This window comes from Myodes glareolus, chromosome 26, assembly GCF_982192425.1.
Source record: "Myodes glareolus chromosome 26, mMyoGla1.1, whole genome shotgun sequence".
Taxonomy (NCBI): Eukaryota; Metazoa; Chordata; class Mammalia; order Rodentia; family Cricetidae; genus Myodes; species Myodes glareolus.
Genome location: NC_142051.1, coordinates 35008109 through 35029896, shown reverse-complemented (window position 1 = coordinate 35029896; position 21788 = coordinate 35008109). Strand labels below are relative to the sequence as shown.

General features: G+C 46.8%; 1 protein-coding gene across 2 annotated transcripts in view; it reads right to left on the bottom strand.

The window, feature by feature from the left end:
• Window positions 1–21788, bottom strand: part of Plxnc1 (plexin C1) — a 151708-nt gene that overhangs the window by 7680 nt on the left and 122240 nt on the right. For both annotated transcript variants that reach the window (XM_048418318.3, XM_085683337.2), the window contains exons 22-26: window positions 13432–13609; window positions 10997–11100; window positions 2680–2734; window positions 658–689; window positions 457–564 (exon numbers count right to left, since the gene is read on the bottom strand). In XM_048418318.3, the coding sequence (XP_048274275.3) occupies window positions 457–564; window positions 658–689; window positions 2680–2734; window positions 10997–11100; window positions 13432–13609 (477 nt within the window). The remainder of the gene's footprint in view (window positions 1–456; window positions 565–657; window positions 690–2679; window positions 2735–10996; window positions 11101–13431; window positions 13610–21788) is intronic.

Here is a 21788-nt window from a genome sequence, read left to right as displayed (position 1 = left end):
TACACTGGCTTTCCCATCTAACACTTTATAAGTGAACAGAATTCTTGAATTTCAGAAGAAAGTAAGATTTACTAGGCTAGTCTCACAGATTCCCCCTCATTTTATTTGCAACTCAAAGGAGTTTTATTGCTTCTCTATAAAAACAAGTAAACAAAAAGGAATAATTATGCTGTCAACCCAAACAATAATAGTGGAATGGTGGGTAAAGGAGCAGGAACAATAGTAAACGCCCTGATTGGAGACGCTGCAGTAGAAATTTGGAAAGTGCTCTTCTCTTTCCAGTTTATAAAAAAATTGAACGGGGGTACAGGATGTGTCTACAATTTAAACTTTCATTTTGCTTTGCTAGAGGGCACAATGTATTTGTAACATTTTCACATGTGAGGGGAAATTAAGTTGAACACATCATATACCCCCAAGGCAGTCATGAAAGCGGTCCTAGACTAGTAAGTGTACCTTGGTCGACAGCAGCTTTGTCAGATACATTTCTTTTACTTTGAACTTGTGTTTGCCTCGATGTCTCTTTCCTTGCACGACTTGAAATGCTTCTGAATCTGGTAAAATCTAAAAAGAAGACCGTAGAAGCGTTACCTGAAGAAACTGCATGGTACAAAAGGCAGGCAGTTGGGTGGAGAGCACAAGGCAGCTCGAACTCACCAAATGGCAGTGGTCATCTGAGTATTCCACATCTGAACACCAGAGAAAAGGAGAGAAAAAAGAGCCCATTAAAAAACAACCACGGACTAATTGGCCTCAACAAAAGCCTCGGTTGTGCTCCAAAGCCAACAACAGCTCTTCTATTACCCGCAGGCTCTTCATTGCTACTTTGTTTCCTCTGCTGTATCTGAACAGTGTGACAGGGGCCTAGGGGGCTGACTAGACACTTAATGGGGACAGGGAGGAGGGGTTCCAGCCTGTCACTCAACAGAGAGACCTGGAGCACCTCTGTGTGCCAGGCCTGCAGCTAGGATTAAACCAGCCTTGTTCTGCTACTAATTGCCCAATTACCTAATTTCAACAAGAGAGAGCCATGTAAAAATGTGCCAATCTGAGTCTGAATTTCTTTGAAGACAGCCTATTACAGATGAACCTAAGTAAGTGATTAGCCAGGTAAATGGGGGGGAGCTCCAAAGTGGGAAGAAATGTGGGCCCCCTCTAAGATGGACAATATCCAGCTCAGAAAGCAAGCAGACCAAGAGTGGCACTAAGCAAGGGGATGTTTGGGAGGGAAGAGAAGAAAATGGAGGGGAAAACAGATGAATGGGGCTAGCATCTAATTTAGTAACTTCTCAAAATTGTACTGAAAACAAATCCTTTAAGAGGAAGGGAAAATTATCCATTGGAAATCAACCATAGGCTAGGTAATAAGAGAAATCTGTGGTGTCAGAACAGTCTGGTGGCCGTAAAGCACAGGTTGTCCTTGGAGGAGAGGGAGGAGATAGATACAGTAGGCTGGTGGGTTTGGTGCTGGATGTTGAGGGAGTCAGAATTCTACAAAGGAATTGTATGTGGTTAGAGCTTAGAGGGGAGCTTCTCTCTCTTCTTAGGGAGAACAGTGCTAAGTGCTTGGGAAATCAGTAGCAGTAGCTCTATCAAGTTCAACACCATGAATTCATCCAAGACAGTTTCTCTGTGTAGTCCTGGTTGTCCTGAAACTTGCTCTACATGCTGACCTTGAACTCAGAGACCCACCTGCTTCTGCCTCCCTAGTGCTGGGATTATAGGTGCACACCACCACCGCCAGGAAACTCATCCAGTCTTAGCTGGGCTGCTGTGTGCTTTTCCTATGACTGCCTGACTAATAGTTGGGTCATCCAGGGCTGGGATTCATAGAGGGGCAAGGTTCTCAGCCCCAGTGGATAGGAAGGGAGCACACTTGTGTTCCATGGGTCTTAATGACGCCACTTTCCTCATGCCACGATGACAACTGTTCTGCAGGGTGGCTTTGTATAGCTAGCTCAGTGTAGTGATGGAAAGGGGGAACTGCCAAAGGGATGTGGTTCCACAGACTAGATGCTGGGACAGTCACAGCACCCTGTCTGCAATGGATGAGCAAAGAGCCCGCTGGGGAGAGGCCGAGGCCTCTGTCTAGGGTTAAGGACAAACCCAAAACAGGACCAGTGGATTTTCTCAAGGCATTATCAGTGTTTTCCTGTCCCACAGCTGCCAGGAAGACAGAAGACTAGCTTGCTGACTCTTTTTTCCTGTAAAAATTCCTCCTGCGTTCGCTGTCTGGGAAGTCTGCAATGCTAGCACACTGCTATCTTGGAGATTGTGCAGGGACTGTCTTGCTTGCTCAGCCTGTCCAGGGCACTGTGGTTATCTGCAAGCTTCCCGGTCAGCTGCAGGGTGGCCTCTTCTGTTGGTGCCCATCCTACTGGACTTGGAAAAGAGCTACGAGGGCTGAAACTACTCCGTGTTCAGAGCTGAGAGGAGACAGCAATTTCCTTTGTGCTGGGGCTTCTGTACCTACATGGTTACAATTTCCTTCCCCGCTTGCAGAATACATGTTCTTAGAGCTAGGAACAGACTGAAACAGCGTTTCCCCCCTCAGCTTCCAGAGAATTACATAGCAACAACTCAATCATACCTCTGTGACAGTGTGTCTAAGAGAAGCAAAAAAGCAGTACTTCATAAACCTTGGTGAGAGCAGAAGGTTAACAGTATTGTATTGGTTACCTGAAGTGAAGTTTGCTATCTTCTTAAAGACTTTTATAGTGGATCCATTTGATATCTGAAAGCAGAGATTAAAAAATATGACTTTTCAAATGTAATGGCTTTCTCAGCTTCAACTCAGGAATAAGGTGGATCTTACGTTCTCTCAATTATTAAACATTTGTCAAGAACTGTTACATCTTGGGCACTGTGCAGGCTAGGGTTAGCCAGGTGACCAGAACACTGTCCTCAAGGGACTCACACACACGCATGGTCACCCAGGTTGGTACCTGTGACCTGGATGGGGTGGGAGCTGCTTCTGGCAGAGGGAGGAGTAAGCCATCTTGGCCAGTTCCCTGCCTAACAGATCAGAAGAAGCCTGGATTACCCCTCCCCCCCACCGCATACACACACACAGGTTTCTGCTTGTTATTAATTGAATGCTTGTGTACCCTCCAAATATATATATGCTGAACCATCTTAATATGGTGGTCTGAGGAGGTGGGACCCTCAGGAAGTAATTACACCATAGAAGCCTTCAGACATGGGATTAATGCCCCCTGGGAAGACAGAATCTGGCCCCCTCCCCCCCCCCCCCCCAGCTCATAAGGACACAGTGTGATGACAACCTTGTGCACCAGGAAGAGACTTTGACTGCTAGTTTTGTTTCTAGTGGTGCATGGTCTTCGCTTCTCTGGACCAGAACTGTGAGAAACGCCCATAGGATGTATTCTGTCACAGCGTCCAAATTGGCCAAGACGGTATAGGAAGTGAAGAAAAGTTGAGACAGACTTCCACAAACTGGTATCTGCAGCTGTACCCGATGGCAGAACACTTGCGTGTCAAGGGCTGTCCTCAGCAGTACAAAGTTACAAAAATACTGAAAATGAACAGACTACTGCCACACGCCATGGGGTGAATCGCACAGTCTGTTGGGACGGAGGCCAACACAGAAGAAACCATACTGTATGGTTTGACTGTTCCCACAGTCGAAACTATGGTGTCAGATATTAGAGAAGAAAGTGGAGCTAGTGGTTAGGAGGGCAAGACACAGGGTGTGCCCGCCCGGTAACCCTCTCCTGGCACGCTTATGATTGCTCTCTTTCGGTTAACTATAGAACTTACACATGCTTTTAACAAAACCCTCCAAATGTAAGGGCACCCTGTTAGCAGGTGCCCAGCACACACCTCTCTCTTAGGACTTCTGCTGCTCTGGTGGACACCGTGACCTACAGCAGCTCATTGTGCTCACAATTCCATATCACAGTTTATCTGAGGCCAGAACCGAAGAGATCACGGATCTACCTCCTGCTTTCTTACAGAGCCCAGGACCCCCAGTCTAGGGCCGGCACCACTCACAGTGAGCTGGGCCCTTCCGCATAAATCATCAATCAAGAAGTGCCCTAGAAGCCAGCCACGGTGACACATGCCTCTAATCCCAGAACTCTGGAGGCCAGCCTAGTCTACATGGTGAGTTCTACGACAGCCAGAGTTCCAGAGTGAGGCCCTATCTCAGAAAAGCCCTACACTTGCCTACAGGTTATTCTGGGAGGGAGTAGTCCCTCAGTTCAGGTTCACTCATCCAAATGATTCTAGCTAGTATCAAGCTGACACACAACTAGTCAGCACAATTATTACTTGTGTAACTATGGTCATTCCTACCAATGGGATTTTGTGTAAATGGATAGTAACTCCACCTGCACCATAGTATGAAACCTTTCAAGGTCCTCAGAACAGCCACCCATCTGCTCCCAGACAGTCGCCTCCTTCCTCACGGAACTGACTCTATGCCTTCTTCCACTGACTAACCTGTTCTTGAGATCCAGACAACTGGATTTGTACACTACATACTTGTATTTTTGATATTTTTTAACGTATGTTTTTGAGGGTTGATATAAGGCCTATGATGTTAATTTAATATACACTGTGCCTGTCAGTAGTACATCCCTTTTCATAACTGTGTAATAGCCCATTATGTGAATGTACCACAAAAACTGCCATATGGTAGGGAAATGTTAATACATGCAGTGGTGCAGTTTAACTTTACAGATATGCCAATCGAAACAATCCAGCTACAAGATCACATGTATGATCTCATTTATATAAAATGTTCAGAACAGGCAAGTTTATATAGACAGCTTGTGGTTTGTTTCAATAGGAATTGTAGAGAAGACTGAAAGGTGACAAGTATCTCTTAAAGGCGATGAAACAGTCTATAGTCAGATTATGATGGTATACAAATATGAGTAGACCTAAGACCAGCGAGTCTCATGTCTTATCTGTCTGTTTGGTTTGGTTTTTCAAGACGAGGTTTCTCTGTAAACCAGGCTGCAGGCTGGCCTCGACCTCACGGAGATCCTCCTGCCTCTGACTCCTGAGTGCTGGAATTAAAGGCATGCACTACCACTGCCCGGCTTGGGTCCCACATTTTAAACAGGTGGGTTTTGTTGATTTGGAGTTGTTGGTTTGTTTTACCCTGGTTTCGGGGGCTGAACCCAGAGCTTTGTGCTTGCCAGGCAAGTATTTCATCACCGAGCTACATTCTTTACTCTAAACATATGAACTTCGAGGAATGTAAACTGTAACTCAGAATAGTTCTGTTTAAAAAAAATATCAGGTTTTAAATGTATAGGTCAGTAGACAAATGCTTTTATCATGTAGTCATGCTAATACCATGTCTATGTTTGGCTTCCTCTAGAGATGAAGTTCAGGACTCTCACTTTGAGGCCTTTTAGAACCAAGGATTCCTGGGCCAAATGGCTCTTCAGGGTCTCTCTCTCATAACCAGGTGGCTCCTTGGAAAAGACCAGTGCACAAATTAACTTCAGGCAGAAGAAACCACAGGCGAAGATGCGGAGGGCAAGCCGGGGTTCTTAAGAATAAATGGCTCTGAAGGCGGGTCCACAATGTAAGACAAAGGACTGTGCAGAGGAGGCAAGTCGGGGGCAAACCCCACCTCCCGCCAGCTACGGCCTGCAGAGCAGCTGTCACTTTGAATCCTATCAGCTAAGTGACTTTCCTCCCTAGTGTAAAGCTCTAATAGAAATTTGGACCTGGCCTTCCCTAGTTTGGAAAAAAAAAAAAAGAATCTTAGAATTGCTCTCTGGATTGCTGCACAATGGTTATCAAAATGTCCAGGCCTCCCTGGTAAGCACCACAGGATAAACACAAGCTCCTTCAGGTGACACCCGCGGAGGAAGAGCCAGCTCTCCAGAGGCCCCAGACACAGCTGTCTAGCCAGCTGTGTCCAGCCAGCCACTAAGTTTACGCTAGAGGCCTCCCACTGCTAGTGTTCAGAACATCTTGTGGGAAGAGGGGGGATCTGGGCAGAGCTAGCTAGACTCCGAGTGTTAACTTCCTGAGCTCTTAGGCTGCTGTTAATTACCAGGCATCTTCTTTCCCTCGAGCCATGCATTGTTTTCTGACTGATTTTTCAATTCTCCTCCATATTTGATGCAATTAAAATAAAGGCCCTGTGCAGGCATCCCCAAAGCAATACTCAGACGCCACGCTTATAAGAATGTGTGAACATAATCACAACCTCCCCACCCCCACGCATGCACCAAGAGCTGGATATACTGATTTTAAGCCAATAAATATCCTTGTATAAAAGGAAACTGGTGATTCATTCTGGGTAATTGTCAAAGAATGAATCCCAAATGGATCCTGTTGAGTGTTGAGCCAATACTCCACTACTGTCAGACACTTTGTTTTGCCAAGAGCGAGCACCCTTCCTCTATAATCACAAACGCCATGGATGGGCCTTCTGATAAGGAATGCTGCCAAGAGTTCAAATGTCTTTTGGAGAGCTGGCAACGCTCGGCTGCTGGCACTGTGCTCAGGCATTAAGATAGTGTAGACGCAGCTTGGACCAAGGAGATTTTACTCTGGAATTATCTCCCAAGAGCTGGTGTAAAAACATTTTATTAGTGGATGCGCTGGATGTGTGTGAGCATATTTCTGACTTTCACAGCTGCTCTGGGGCTGGAACATTTCGACCCCATGTGATGCTCTAACACTATTAGAAGGACAGAAAAATCATTTGCAGATGTTTGGGGGAAGCAGGTTTCCGCTTTGTATTCTCAAGTCAGCTACTGCCAAGTTAAGATGTGAAATGCCTTTTTGAAAAATGCCATGGGATCCAAAGGGTTAAGAACACAGTGCCTGTTTGTTCTGTCCTAAGAGCTGTAGCTACTTCTCACAGAGTACCACATCTACTCTCTTGTCCTCCTGTGAGGCAAGGAACATCGTCTGGGCCCTGACTTTAGGGATGAAAACCAAATTAAATCAAGGGAAGATTAATGTCACTAGATAGATCTGCAGTAGGAACTTGTCTGCAGCCCAGAGCAGAATAGGTGGACGTGACAGTTTCAAATGAAATCCTCTCCAGTCTTATGGTGGCCCACAATCACTATGACAAGGCCACCCCTTCCCCAGTGTTGCCAGCCTGAGCTAGAAGGTGGCAGAAGTAGACTTGGCATCAGCATTAGAAGTTATGACCACACAGGGATGAATTGGACACATGTCAACAATTTAAAGCCACACCTGGACGTTAGCTCAGCTATTAGAGTACTTGCCTAGCAGGTATGAAGTCCTGAGTTTGACCCCAGCACTCAGTAAGGAGAAGCTGACAGATCAAGAGTTCAACTCTTACATATGGAGTTGGCAGCCAATTTGGGCTACGTGAGACCTTGTCTCAAAACCAAAACTAATAAAAAACTCCTAAAATAGATCTGCGCATAAATGTGAGATATCTTGGTGGCAGGAAGCTGTCTTTATGTCATCGGCTTAGATTATCCCCTAAAGATAAATTTTAGAGATAAATTTTAAACATATTTAATCATATAAAAGTGTTATATGGCTTGGTGGTTAAGAGTGCTTGCTCTTGCAGAGGACCCAAGTTTGGTTCCCAACACCTATGCTAGTTGGGTCACAGCCATTAATGCCAACTGGGGGTGGGTATCTCATACCCCTCTCTGGCCTCTGAAGGCACCTGCACACATGCACTTATGTAAGCATAAATAATAAAGGTAAATCTTCATAAAAATGGTATGTGGTCAGGTGGTGGTGGCACTCGCCTTTAATCCCAGCACGTGGGAGGCAGAGGCAGGAGGATCTCTGAGTTCAAAGCCAGCCTGGTCTACCAAGTGAGTTTCAGGACAGCCAAGGTTACACAGGGAACCCTTGTCTTGAAAAAAAATTTTTTTTAAAGTTCTTATCTTGTATACGTAATAGTGATCAACTATTAGAAACTAACATGGCTCAGTTTTTTGAAATTCAGAGTTTTATGGATTATAATGGATGTGACCTGAACTTCATCCTTTTTCCTTATGTAAAGCAAACACTCTAAAAGCACAGTGGTCAATACAAATTACTTCAGGGCAACCTTCTTGAATGTCTCTCATTCTTCACTGAAGAGCCTTGTCCCATAGGCCATGAGATCCATCATGGGGTCTCAAGAGAAGTTAACCTTTTCTGTCAGCAGCCGAGACTGCTAACCACCAGACCATTTCATAGATCAGGCGCCACTCTCAACCAGGAAGCCTAAGGGTCAGGAGCGGGGGCTAAAATCCCCACTCCCACACAGCCTTATTCCACCGTCCTTAGCAGAACCACAGTTTAGATGGGAAGTTCCTTTTTATCAGCTGATGACCTGGGGCATCAAGAGAAGCTCAATGAGGTGAGGAGTCGAGGTGAGGAGTTTCTGAACCCCCCCCCCCCCACCTAGCATTCCGTTAATGGGGTAGTGAAGAGAACCGAAGGAGCCGCTGCCAGCAAAGCCCGGGACAATACATGGTACAGAAGCAACCTCTTTGTTGGCTAAAGTTGGCTAAATAGACAAACATCTAAAGGCGCTTTGCAAGGCAATCCGATCTGTCTCTGTAAGAGCAGAGATGAAACCTGACCAGGACCACTGACCTTACCCAACATCATCTGAAACGTTTCTGAGCGCTACAAATGACTTCCTGATGGCTAATTTGGGGTCATCAGTGACCACTTCTGCACCAGCACCCAATGTTCTTCAGCCACTTAGTGGTTTATTGTCTTTTCTCCCTCCTCAGAACTCACAGCTCGGAACAAGATGTGTGATCTGTAGAGAAAACTTCCTGCCCCACAAAACACCTGTCTTGCAGCCACTGTGCCACCCCATGGCAGGGTGTGACAGTGTGGCTCAGCAAACGGTCACCGTGGGTGCCGAAGGAGAGAGGTAGGAAGCCTGGACTGCAAGCTAGCCTCCACAGTCTACCCTGACTCTACCAGTAGGATCCCCTTTGTAGCAAACCCCCTGAGCCTCAGCCAGATAGGGGAGTGCCTGTGAGGGTTTAATTATAGAGAGAAGGATGTTGCTGGTTCCGTGTGTTTATAAAGACATTGGCTCACATAACCCCTTTGCTGCACAAGCTGGAATGATACTAGAGCCGAAATTTGCTGTCCTCTCTGCACATCTGATGGGAACTGAGCGAAACAATCCTTCCGGTCTAAAAGCATCAGGCTATGGCAAGCATGGACGGAGCCAGCCCTGTGGACAAGGCTGGTGCCCACTGCCACTCCTGCCATAGAAGGCAATTGTCAAAACTGCTGGGAGTTGGACTGGAAACCCTTCAGTAGGTTGACAACATCATCAGCTTGGGGCTCTGGGGACAGCATCCAACCTACATTCTGTACACCCTGACCCCTCTAGTACCCCCAGAGCAGGTGTCCAGCAGAGATCTGCTACACCACATTGCTCCCCCAACAAAATGAAGTGGAAGAAGCTGGGCCTTATACTCCAGTAGCAGAGACTGTGTTTAGACAGGAGGAGGGACTGGCCGTCACTGACGATTAACTTTAAAGCCGAACTAATTTGGACTAATTGGGGGGAGGTAAGTTTGAATCACTTAGAACTCCGAATTAGACCCTATTTTTAATGAAATATAGTTTTTTTTTTCCTTTTCAAGCACATACAGTGACTCAAACTAGGGTGCTTTACTAAATGAATAAGAGTGATAATTAGCATCTTGTCTCTTGGAGGGAAAAGCAAAGTACTTGAAAATGGTTTTCTTTAACGAAAGGGCAAAAGCAAACAGTGGCCCAGCCCTCTCAAATTATCCCAGATTTCAAATCTGTAGAGGTGCTATTCAAATCAAGTGCACACTGAGGCAGCTGAAGGCAGGGCGGACGCTTTCCTTCAGCTCAGTTTGTAGGAACCCAGGCTTGTGGGGTGCACGGCCGGCTGACCTCCCTGGCTCCTTTGGGGCTCTCTGCATTCATTTGCCTCGTGACTTATCTCTTTAAACATAAGCAGAATCCGTTAGGCCCTTGTGTCCCAGTCTTGTCATTTATTTCCACCAGGCAGCAACACTGGGCTAGGAGGCCAATAAATCATCAGGACAGGAAGTGACTACAGGCCAGATTAATTTCATTATCATCCTTAAGCAGATAGGTGTCTAGGACGCCCATGTCTCAAGGAAGAGTGATGTCCTAGCTCTCCTGACAGGCCGCCTGGGCCATGCAGACATCTGTGTGCTGTTTTCTCTGCTGGAATGACCTGTCCTGCCTGTCCCTATTGAGGGTCGTCAGTGGCCACCCCCTCCTCAGGGTCCCACTCACTGCCATACGGTCATGGAGTAGGTGAAACAGGGGTCGGCTCTTTGAGTATAGTGGCCTGGACTTCATTCCTCTGCCTGCAGCCCCAGCTCTTAGCACAGAGCAGACACTCAACAGTAATAGATCTCAGTGTCAGGTTTCAGGAACTTTCCCTGCTTCCTGTCTTGCATATAACAGGCTTCTCTGGCACTCAGGTCTTTGAGAAGTTCTATGTACCCTTCACTGATTTCAGCATTCACTCAGCATGAGAGTCACAGGGCTGAAGGAGCCATTGCTGAATAGGACATTCAGAACATCTTTGGAACAAGACCCCTGCACAAAAGGTCTCAAGGTCAGCATAGTGGAGAGAGGTGAGGCTGAGGGTTCTACTTTGCTCAGCATTGACACACTTGACACGCTGTGGGGATTTGCACACATGATAACTCACCCACAGCTTCCCTAAGAATATAGTGCACAAGACCAGACAGTCTTGCCATAGCAGAGTTTCTGATCTAAATGGCAAGGTGGAGAATCAGACAGCCTGACACCATGCCTTGTGGTGGGGACACCACTAGAGATACATGTGTGGGCTCTTCGGAATGAGCAGGGGCAGAGACTGTGCCCTAGAAACAAGCAACCTGCAAAAACATTCGGAAATAGGGAGCCTTGGTTTTGGTTTTGTTGTTTTTTAAGGGCTAATCCATTACTAGAGTTATCCAATACAAATAGAACTACAGGTAAAGAAATAGATGCTGAGATTGCGTCTTGGTCCTACCTCGTAGTGGCCAATAGTGTTCAGCTTGGTTATTCCGTCTTCAAGGATCACAGACGAACTATCAATGTCCAAAAGTTCTTTCTGTCGTGTTCCCACTTGAAGCTCTGAAAAGAGGGAGGAAAGGTATTTGGTTCCCTTCTCAAGTCACAGTTGAAAACAAACAAGGTAAGCGCTGCCTGGTTTCTTTGACAAATACTCCTGGTAAATAAATAAGCTTGAATGAAGTGCAAAGTTCTGACGGGCAGTGTGGAGACAGCGAGCCAGACAAAAAGCTCTGGGTTTGTGTTTAGGGTCGAATATTTCAGACAACTGTTCCTGAAACATTGTGCTGAGTCAAGTCTGGAAGTGGAGACCCTGAAGGTAGACTCACCCATCATCTGAGGGGCTAAAACCTTCTCTCTCTCTCTCTCTCTCTCTCTCTCTCTCTCTCTCTCACACACACACACACACACACACACACACACTCTATCTCCAGTACCACCAATATCTGTGCATGTTCATTCGTAGAGCACACTGTGAACTCTCTTCTGCATGCTTCCTGCAGAGTTACTATACACCAACCCAGCTAGGGCACTAGTCACTACAGACAGAAGGTAGCCACAGAGAAGTGTTTCCTTTCCTGGAATTTGTGCAGTGTTTGATGAATTGTTATATTAATAGCCACTCAGCAGCAACATCAAAACAATCTGTACTTTTTATTTCTCTTTTTAAAAACCTGGCAGTGAGACTGGGGAGAGAACCCGGTCAGAAAAGGCACTTGCCTCCAAACAGGATGATCTGAGTTTTATTCCCAGGACCCACATTAGGTAGACGGCAGAAACCAACTCTCACAAGTGTGCGTGCATGTGTGTGTGCATTCATACATACACATATAATAAATAAAAATGTAATTGAACTTTTCTTTTAAATCTAGCAATGGCCAGATATGGTTCATAGTTCATACCTACAAGCTATGGCAGGAGGATCATCACAGGTTCAAGGTTAGCCTGGATTCAGTAGTAGTTCTAGGTCAGCTAGAGCTGCAATACTGAGACCCTGTCTCATCTCCACCCCAAATCTGATGACAGTGACTCTGTAACAACCCATAAAGCAGCTTCTGCAGAGCCCAAGTGGCTCTACTGTCTTCGATGACAAGTCTTTCCCAGTTAGATCAGGTTCTGCTATGTCCCTTTCCCAGGTGGTGACATTCTGTGCATATAGGCTTTCTGTCCTGCTGGACATGCCGCCACCAGCTTATTCTAGTCTTGACTGGAACTTTGGGGTTAGGGGAGGGACACCTGGTTGGCACAAACCCAGGAAGGGCCTGCAGGTTCTGCTGTGGACTTTTCGGTGGTTGAAGTCAGAGCTGCTGGACCGTTTTCCTGCGGTTATTAGGCTGGGTGTGCCCATGTCCTTTGTGGTCAGACACACATTTGCACGATAACGTTCAAGGCGAGCTAGCTGATGGTATGGATCAGGCTGCAGTTTCCTAGACGGGGCTTCCCCTTCTGCTTACATCTAAGCAAAGGAGCTAAGCCCTCTTTAAACCGCCAGCTCCTTCAGGCCGTGCAAGGGAATGGAACACTGCTGCAGAGTCACCTAAGCAGTCTGTTTTCTTTGAAGCTGGCATTGACGTTGCTACGCATTTGCATGGCCTCCCCCAAATTTCCCAGGCCTGCCTCCAGGCTTTTCTCAATGGTTTTAGTAGGAGGTTTGATGGGTGGGGGAGGATTTTAATTGCCTGCTTAGTGGAGGCCTACAACTGTACGCGGAGAGGAGATGAACCTTGTTACGCTGTCTGTCACTGCCACGAGTCTACTCTTCTTTCCTGTCCTATTATCTCCTCTGAAATCCCACGGCAGTCCCTTGGGAGGGCTACGCCAAGCTCAACTTTAAGATGTGGCTGAACATTTGAGAGAAGCGGAGCCCTGTGAGCTTGCTCACACATATGCTCTCCTCTGCAGTATACCAATAGAGCCTGCAAATGAATTCATAGCAGATGCTGCTTTGTTGTTGGGGGAGAAGAGAGGATCCACTCCACACAGGATTTGATTAGCAGGGAGGAAGATGACCTTTCCAGCAGGCTGGAGTTAACACCCTGTGGCTGAGCCACCCACTAATGACATGCTCCGTATCACAACAAACAAATCAAATGCCAATGTGAAGCACAACACATTGGGAGGGCACAAGGTCGACACCTTTCTGTACTTCCTGATGCAGGGCGAGTCCGTGTGCGCCCAGGGTCAGCCATCACATTGGTTTACAAATACAGCATTTTCAAAATGGCATCTTGGAAGGGTGTTAAGCTTCCTGGGAAGAATCAAGATGCACAAAAGAGAGCCAAGGAATCCCTGGGTCCCCAGACATGCCCTCTGGGAACAACCGAGGCCACATAATTGCCACCAAACAGAAAGAAGGTAGGAGGGTGCTTTTCAGGGGTCTGGAAGAAACCTTACCAAGACCGATTTCGTTGAGCTGAAGTCCATACGGAGAACCATTTTTGCTTAGGAATGCCTGGAAAATCTTGTCTTTGGCTTGGCCTATGGTGTCGCAGTCGAGAACATTGACTGAAATATTCCGACAGACATCGGCACTCTCGTTTTCTGGGATTTTCTCAAAGACGACATTTAATGCCTGGAAGAATACAAACAATCAGGTTTCGGAGTCTATTAGATAACTACAGCCTGAAAGGCTTCATAAAAGACACACCGTGGCAGAGGCCCACTAATACCTCTGTCAGCGCATTAGTGAACGGCGTATCGCATTATACTACTTTAATCTTTTCTCCATAATCCATTCTTTTCAGGGATAATGGAAAGGCAAACAGAAAGTTAAAACACTCATTATGGAGCAAGCATTGAATAAATATATTGGAGAGGAAAATATGTACATGCATAACAATTCTGCAAAATAATGGTGACTTTTAGTTTCATCCTAAAAAACAATGACTTGGAAAGATTCCATCGCCGATGAGCTCAGACTGGTGATTATCTTTTTTTATTAATGGGACCACAGAGTCCCAGAATTGAAGGTCCAGGTGACAGGAAAGGGTATGAGGCCCCTGTATTGATCTCACCAAGGAGGTCACTTTTTAATATGCAGCATTAATTATGGCGGCGTTCATCTCCCCCTCCGTCCTCAACATCCACAGTCAGATGTTTCTGAGTCCTCATTAAAATCCCAAGAGCCCCACCCTGCACTATTCTCCATGCATTAATTACATTCCTGTGCCATTGCTTAGGTTGTATCAGTTAGCATTCTCCCCGTGCGGCAAAGTCTCAAAATCCTACTAATGGGAGAAGAAAGTCTTTGTGTATGTGAGAAAAGACAGAGCCAGGGAATATGTCGAAAAATGACCTAAGAGCAAGTTCAGGTTTAATCCAGAAGAACAAATACACAAATCTTAAAAAAAAAAAGTTTCACCTGCCACACATCCTTGGGGAGATTGATTCAGCCATGACCAGAGAGGATTTGGTACCAGCATCGCATGATCCAGGTTCTCCGGCACCGTTATCAGAGAGTTGGGGGCTTGGGTGCGGTGGGAAATGCACAGTTTGCTCATGTTTGGGGGGCCTGGCTCATGAGGGACTATGAAAGGATGAAATCGTGGGTCCAGGAAGAAATGGAAAACAGCTCTAAGCGTATAGAAGCTCGTTAAGTGGCACACATCTTAGGTCTGGTTCATTTTGGCGTGCAGGGTTTTTGTTTATTTGCAAGTTTTCATAATAAGGTTTATAATAGGAATTTTAAGAAGAAATGAAAACACAGATTACATGGAGAGTTGGGTAGGGTTGCTGGAAGTGCATATGGGGGTGGGGAGCTAGGCCAGGGATAGACAAGAGCTTGCCTAGCACCCATGAAACTCTGAATTCCATCCCCTGCAGTGCAAAAAAGTAAAATGTGTAGGACAGCACCTGCCTTCTAATATGTTCAAGAGGTCAAGGAGACAGAGGACTCATGGGTGCTGCAGTACTCAAGGATAATGGTGCTAATGACTGGTCAGGTTGATGCAACCGCAACTGTAGCGCTGGACCACTGTACATTCATTGGGCGGCAGAGACTCTGTCACATGCCTCGTGGGTGGGAACTGACTTCTGACAGTACTGATGATGAACTGAATTGACATTTCCCTTAGAATCATGTTTGGTGCTCAAGCATAGCACTCAACAGGTCCCACAAGGTTATGAGGCCTCTGAAACCCTCTGAGCCGTGTATTCTTTGGCAATGATGTCTCCACAGCAAGTTCTTTAGACCTTATGTGTCTCATTGTGGGGCACTGTAGTTCTGAGGCCGCTCTTAAGGCCTCTACCCCGTTGCTTCCCCAAAGGTTCTCCTACCAAGCAGTCTCACCTTGGGAGTTTTCAGTGCAGGCAGCAGTAAAAAGAACACCATGCTCAGGGATCCTGCAGAGAATTCCAGGCCTCATGATAACACCATGCTCTGTAAACACCCTGAGTACTTTTTGGCTAGCCAGGAGTCTACACATGTGGTCATTTTGGTTTATCGTCATGGAAGCTTCAGGAGGCAGCAATTTCAGTGAGGCTGAATATGGCTTCCCCAAGGCGAAGAAGGGGGTGCCATCAATGAGAAAGTGGTGCTCACCATACACTGAACTTGACAGGGACCGGATTCTTAACTACTCAGTCTTTGGAACTAGGAACTTCAGTGTTCACAAGCCACCTAGCCTATGGCATTTTGCTATATCATCCAAGACTTAATATTTTCCCCTGCAATCCCATTTTTGATACTACGGTCACCTTAGTCCAGTCCTAAGCAAGTGATTTGAAGTCCCACATTAGTGGAATCTGATCTTTGGAGTTGACCAGTACGCCAGTGTGCTCCAGGGCAGTCCCTGTCCTATATGACGTCACTCTTGCCTGCCGTCTAGGAAAATCTGTGTTCTGGGCAAACCTCTGCATGCATGAACACAACAAAATACCAGATAATGGAGAATTCAGGGGTCCCAGGTAAGTGGAAGAGCTGCCAAGTGGACTGTCTAGAAGAATCCAACATGGTGAAGACTCATACCTAAACCCTCTCTCTCACCTCCCTTCTTTAGAGACATCAGGGCAGTTCATGGTATAGAAGTGCCACATGCATTTCAAGACATACCATCTTTTAGTGGGAGAGGGGTGTTGAGTATTAAACTCAACATGAGGAACATGCTAAGCACATACTCTATCAATGAGTTACACCCCCAGTCCTAAAAAATACCTCTTTGAATCTTTTAACCCCCAGGTCAAGGATATATTGCTATTACCATCCCCACTCTAAGTGAGGAAACTGAGGTACAGAAGGGTTGGGTTAATTGCTCTAGAGACACAGTTTCTAAGTGACAACCTTTGCAAGGCTGCTGAGTTGGTGGTCTCAGGACTCACTGTGCTAGGGTGTCCCTCTTAAGCTTCCATCCATCCTCCTAGGGCTCTAATGCAGTCCAGAAACCCCTCCTAGCTTCCAGGAACCTTTTCTTAAGCCAGCTGTAAGCAGAGTCCTTAACTAGAGCCCCAGCGTGCAGGAAAGTTGGGAAGGGCACTTGGGAGTAAATTCTGTCCCTGTGGTCAGGTCACTTTCTTTACTCGTGGCTCTTCATGCCAGGAGAGAAGGTGTCAAAGCCACTTCCCAGTGGCTTCCAAGATAAAAATGAATGGGAAACACCCTTTAATCAGAGCTCCAGCCTTCCTGGCTCATGAAATAGTTTTATTGGCATTTACAAAATAACAGTCTGTTGCTACCTAAAGGGCACCATTGTCTTTGACAATAACAACTCTTTATAGGCAATAAATGTTCTTTTAAAAAAAAGTAACCAAAAGGAAAAAATATCTTAACTGCATGTAAACTAATGTAAATCTCCCATTGCCTCCACAGCTAGATGGGTAGAAAAGAGGTAAAAAGGCATTTTACGGAGTCCACAGGGAATTCTGAGAGTAAATCCAGAAACAAATTGATTTGTGTTCATTTTTCATGCTGGTAACTCATAGTGCTCAGACATCGGTGTCCTATACTAGGAGTGGAGGGGCCCCTCAGGGCTAACCCGGGTCCTAATACTCCCACCCAGAGCAGGGAGCCTCTCTACTCTGCCAGAGAAAAGCAAGGGGCATGTCAGCTCAGAGTGTGGGCATGACAGTGTCTGTCTTTGGCCCCTGCCTCATAGCAACATCTCCCAAGTACATGCCTATTTACCATGCAGCCCCGCCCTGTTGAGACCCACAGAGCCAACCCTACCTGTGCCCTTTTTGGTGGTGAGGACTGCTTAGGACCTGCTCTCAGATTGCTCATAGCAGGTATGGGAGACACGCCTGTCACCTCAGTACATGCGCGCGCGCACACACACACGCACACACATACACAAAGAGAATTCCTTGCCAACAGGGGAGAAGCATGGAAGGCTGCGACCATTCAGCCTGATCCAGTTTTATAGGATCTATAGGTCACCACAAAGGCCAAAGTTCTTTGAAGCACATCCTGTCCCTTCTCAGAACATGAGTCCCTCCGTTAGCCCTGCAGCTTCCCTTCCTTGTCATAAACTACTGGCAAAGCTGAGGGAGCATGTGAGGTTGGTGTCTCACCAACAGCCACGCAGCCTCTTTGACTGATGACCAGCAAAGAGCCCAGCTAGGGTAGAGGAAGGCCACCGGCGGCAGCTCTCTCTCCTCCTCCACCAGGGAGCGGTCCTGGGACTAAGCTCTGGACAAGGACACAGAAAGTAAAGACTCTCTTATCCCAACAGAAAAAGGGGGAGCTACGGCAGCCATCCAGTGAGTGCAAGGTCAGGAGCAAGGAAGCCCAGAGAGGGTGACCCTGGGCTCTGCTGAAGATGGCTGGTCATGTGGCTGTCTCTTAGGAGTGGAGACTAGCCACCTCCAATCTACTCTGAGACACACCTCTGCCCCTCTAGATGGCTCAGGTCCCATGGATCCCACGTTCTCCAACATGAAGCTGAACATACCCTAACTAGTGCCGCCCTGCCAATTTTATGGTAGCCAAATTCATTCATAGACACATTTATTTTGCATCAATTAGTGCAGGGCATTGCAGATGATGCTGTTCGCCTCAGGGCAAACCTTCATGGGGAGCACTGGTAGATGAGGCTAATTGTGAGACACACCCAAGTTCTGAGACCTGGTCTGGCACGTGATACTCCATCTTGACTGCCAACCTGACTGGATCCGGAATCAGCTAGAGAGAAACTTCTGGGAATGCCTAAGAGGAACTTCCCTTGCCCTGTTTCTTTGACGTGGAAGAGCGGCCCAACATATGGGCAGCAGCTTCCGGTTAGAGCCTCCATAAAGGAGGTCTGAGGAAACAACTTCGATTTTCGCCGTACTGCCTTTATGTCTTATTGCTGACGTCATCGGCTCGGCTGCCGCCACGACTGCATCCCCTTGCTGGTACTGGAACTCAGTGTCTTCTGGCTCCCACTGCACACTGAAGACCACTGGCTTCCCAGGACTCCCCCGGCCCTTAGCACCAGATGGGGACAGCCGAGGCATCCAGCCTCGTGGACCGAGCAGCTTACTCGAGAGTTAAGCTTCTACAGTATGAGAACGAGAACAGCTGCTATTGGATTACCCAGACTACAGCAAGTAAGCCATTTAATTACTCTTTTAATATATATCTAGGTAATCTTTTAATTAATCTATTAATAATAATCTTTAATAATCAATTCTGTTCTTTTAGACATCCCTGACTATGTGTGAGGAAACGGGGTGTCTGGAGAGTTCTATTTCGAGATGGGCATTCGGGGAGAGAACACAGGGAAGGCTGCGTGGAGGAGGTGGCATTATGAACTAGGTCTGGAAAGGAGCCCATGATGGAGGTGAGAGAGGCCTCTGGCCATGAAGACCCTCAGCTACCACACTTAGCAGACTGGTGAGCAGCAAGCTTTAATTGTACATCAGGTTCCCAGGTCAGGGAGCAGAGAAGAAGAATCCTACTTCCTTAGGATGGGAGAGGATGGGGCACTCCCGATCCACTCCCGCCTTCCCCACCACTTGCTGCTGAGGAAGAAGCCCTGCCCTATTTTTAGGAGAAAGAGTGATGAGAACACTCTTTGGAGTTTCTAATAATAAGAACGCGCTTGAGGTTTCTAATAATAATAACAATAGCCAGCACTTATCGAACAAGTACCACAGCCCAGCAATGAATCTGCTAATTTCATGGAAGCCTCACAAGTCTGTGAGGTGAGGACTATTATTAGCCATGTTTAACAGATGGAGACAGGAGAGAGGGAGAGGTCTGGAGTCCTGTCCTAGATTACAGATCTGGTAGGAACACACTTGGCTGTGTCCAGACTCCCACTGAAACGCCAGGAGGCCAGTCGTGGGGTTCTTAAAGAGGGCAGCTGCTGAGGTTCCCCTTCAGTAGATAATGCGTGGCCACACACCAGGGCTAGAGGAGGCTTGGCCATCTAACTCTGGCTTGGCATCAAACTGCACACAATGCATGGTCCTGAAGCATGTGTGGCTTGGGCAGCACCGTGCGTGGCTAGCAGTCTCTGCTTATGGCCCTGCCTCCGCTGCTGGGTGTGACCATGTGACCAAATCCTGGCCAATGGCTTTAAATGGATGTGTTGTGTGGCTCCCCTTGGGAAACTTCCTTAGAAGACAGCTGGTGACCATCTGTCCTTTCTTGTGTAGTGCTGCTGAGGTCCTGCTGGGGGAATGTGGAAGAGGGCTGAGGAAGCAGACACCTCAGTCCAAGAAGTTACCTGGGGGTATGGGCTGCCTGTCCTGACACTTCACACTGGGGAGAAACCAGCCTCTCTGCTGCTCGATCTTGGGCATCTGGACCTCTGCTCTACACAACTGCACTGCCTCCGAATAGCTGCGTACAGGAGGAAACCATCTGGCAGACAAGGCCATCTGGAGACTCACAGCCAGGGTGCCATGGAAAGGGCTGATCTTTTCCTAGCAAGCCTCAGGCCAGCCTCCTCTAGGTCGCTGTGCCAGTCTGTCATTGACATCTCTGTCCACACCTGCCTCTCAGGGTCTTATATGAAACTGGCTGTCCATGCCCAGGGGCAGCACAACACATGGGCATTTCTGATGGGCTTTTCATGATGACAGGATTTCCCCGCCTCACCCATTATCAATAAATAACCACTGGGAAGGACTGCAAAGAGACTTTCTCTATAGTGTGCCTCAAAGGTGACAAGAAAATGTCACAAAGAATGGCCCCTTCCTCTGCGCCAGGCAATGTTACCAGATGGGCTACACACATGATTTTCTAGCTTCAACACATGTACAAGGGTAGGTTTCTTATCACCAATCGTTCATAGATGAACAAATAGGTTGGGGGGGGCAGTGACTTGCCCAAGTCACACTTCCGGTAAGGGGCTGAGACCAGATTCATACCCAGGACTGCCAGAGCCCAAACCCCTCCTTTTTGATCCCAGTCCCATGGTACATAGGGGTAATAATTGATTTCTTCTTTGGCTAGTGAAGCTTAAGCTTCTCGCCAGCTTAAGGAACTAAGGAGGGAGGGAGTGAGGGAGGGAGGGAGGGAGGGAGAGAGAGAGAGAGAGAGAGAGAGAGAGAGAGAGAGAGAGAGAGAGATCTTAGAGACTGAGATAAACTGAACCTGAGGAAAGCATTGCCCCAGAGGAGGACTATAATGCCACCTGATTGGCTCCTCTGGCATATCCTTGGCTAACAATGGCTGGATATGGCTGTTATCTTTTCTGGGACACCTTATAATTCCTACAAAGTAATCATAAAGGAATTTATTACAAACCATCAACTTTGTCATAAAAGGTCTTTGAGCAATAATTATTCTCATTCAAGGAAACCTATAAAATCGATTTCTGCTTTCATTTTAGGGCCAAATGAAAGTCAAGAGAAAAGTCTCCTTTCACCAGACTCAAAGCTGCCGTTTGCTCCACTGGAGCCAGCAGGCTTTGGCAGGTGTCTCTTTGCCCCTGTGCTCGACCACCCCCACCTTCCACCAAGCTCCAGTTCCTTCTCCTTGTCCCACCCAGGATGGACAACTCACAGCTGGGACTCGGCTCCCCTAACACAGTAACAGTGGACAGAGGGGAAGAGAGCCATTTCCACACGGAACAAGACAAAGTGATGGGGACAGGGTCCCCAGTTGGTTTCTGTGATCAGTTTCCCTATACATAGAGAGCTTGTCTGTCCTAGAATGGAGGGAGCAGAGCTAGCAAAGATTTGTGGACAGCGAGAATGCTTTGCCAAGTACTTCCAGGTTAGAGGGAAGAGTCTATATTTTCCCCCCTCTGTCAAGTGTCAGCTTAAGAGCTGTCAAACTTTCCATAGAGGATCAGGTAAAAAATATTTAAGGCTTTCAGGTTCATATGGTCTCTGGTGCAGCTAGTCAACACTGTCATTGTAGCAGAGAGCCAACCAGACATAATACAGAAGTGAACACACAGATCTGTGTTCCAATAAATCTTTATTCATAAAAACGATTAAGAGGCATCATTTGGCCTGAGGCTGTTGACTGATGGATGAGTCCTGCCACATTTAACACTATCTTCAAAGGGAAAATGAGAATGCCAAAAAGACAAACCCAGAAAATTATTTTCATTTCCACCATCATTTGTGATACCACTCTCCCACCTGGACGGTAGCCAGGCCTGACTCCTTAACCTCCGAGATCAGATGAGATAAAATGTGTACAGAAAGGTATGGCCATTGTCAAAGCTTCCATTTTGTAAAACGTGTAAATATAAATAATGACTCTAACAATGAGAATACTTAATTTGAACCACAGAGAAGAAAATTAAGTACTTTTGTGCTGAGATAATGAAATTATTTTTCTAAGTCCAAGATTATAAGTGTGAGGAGAAAGACTG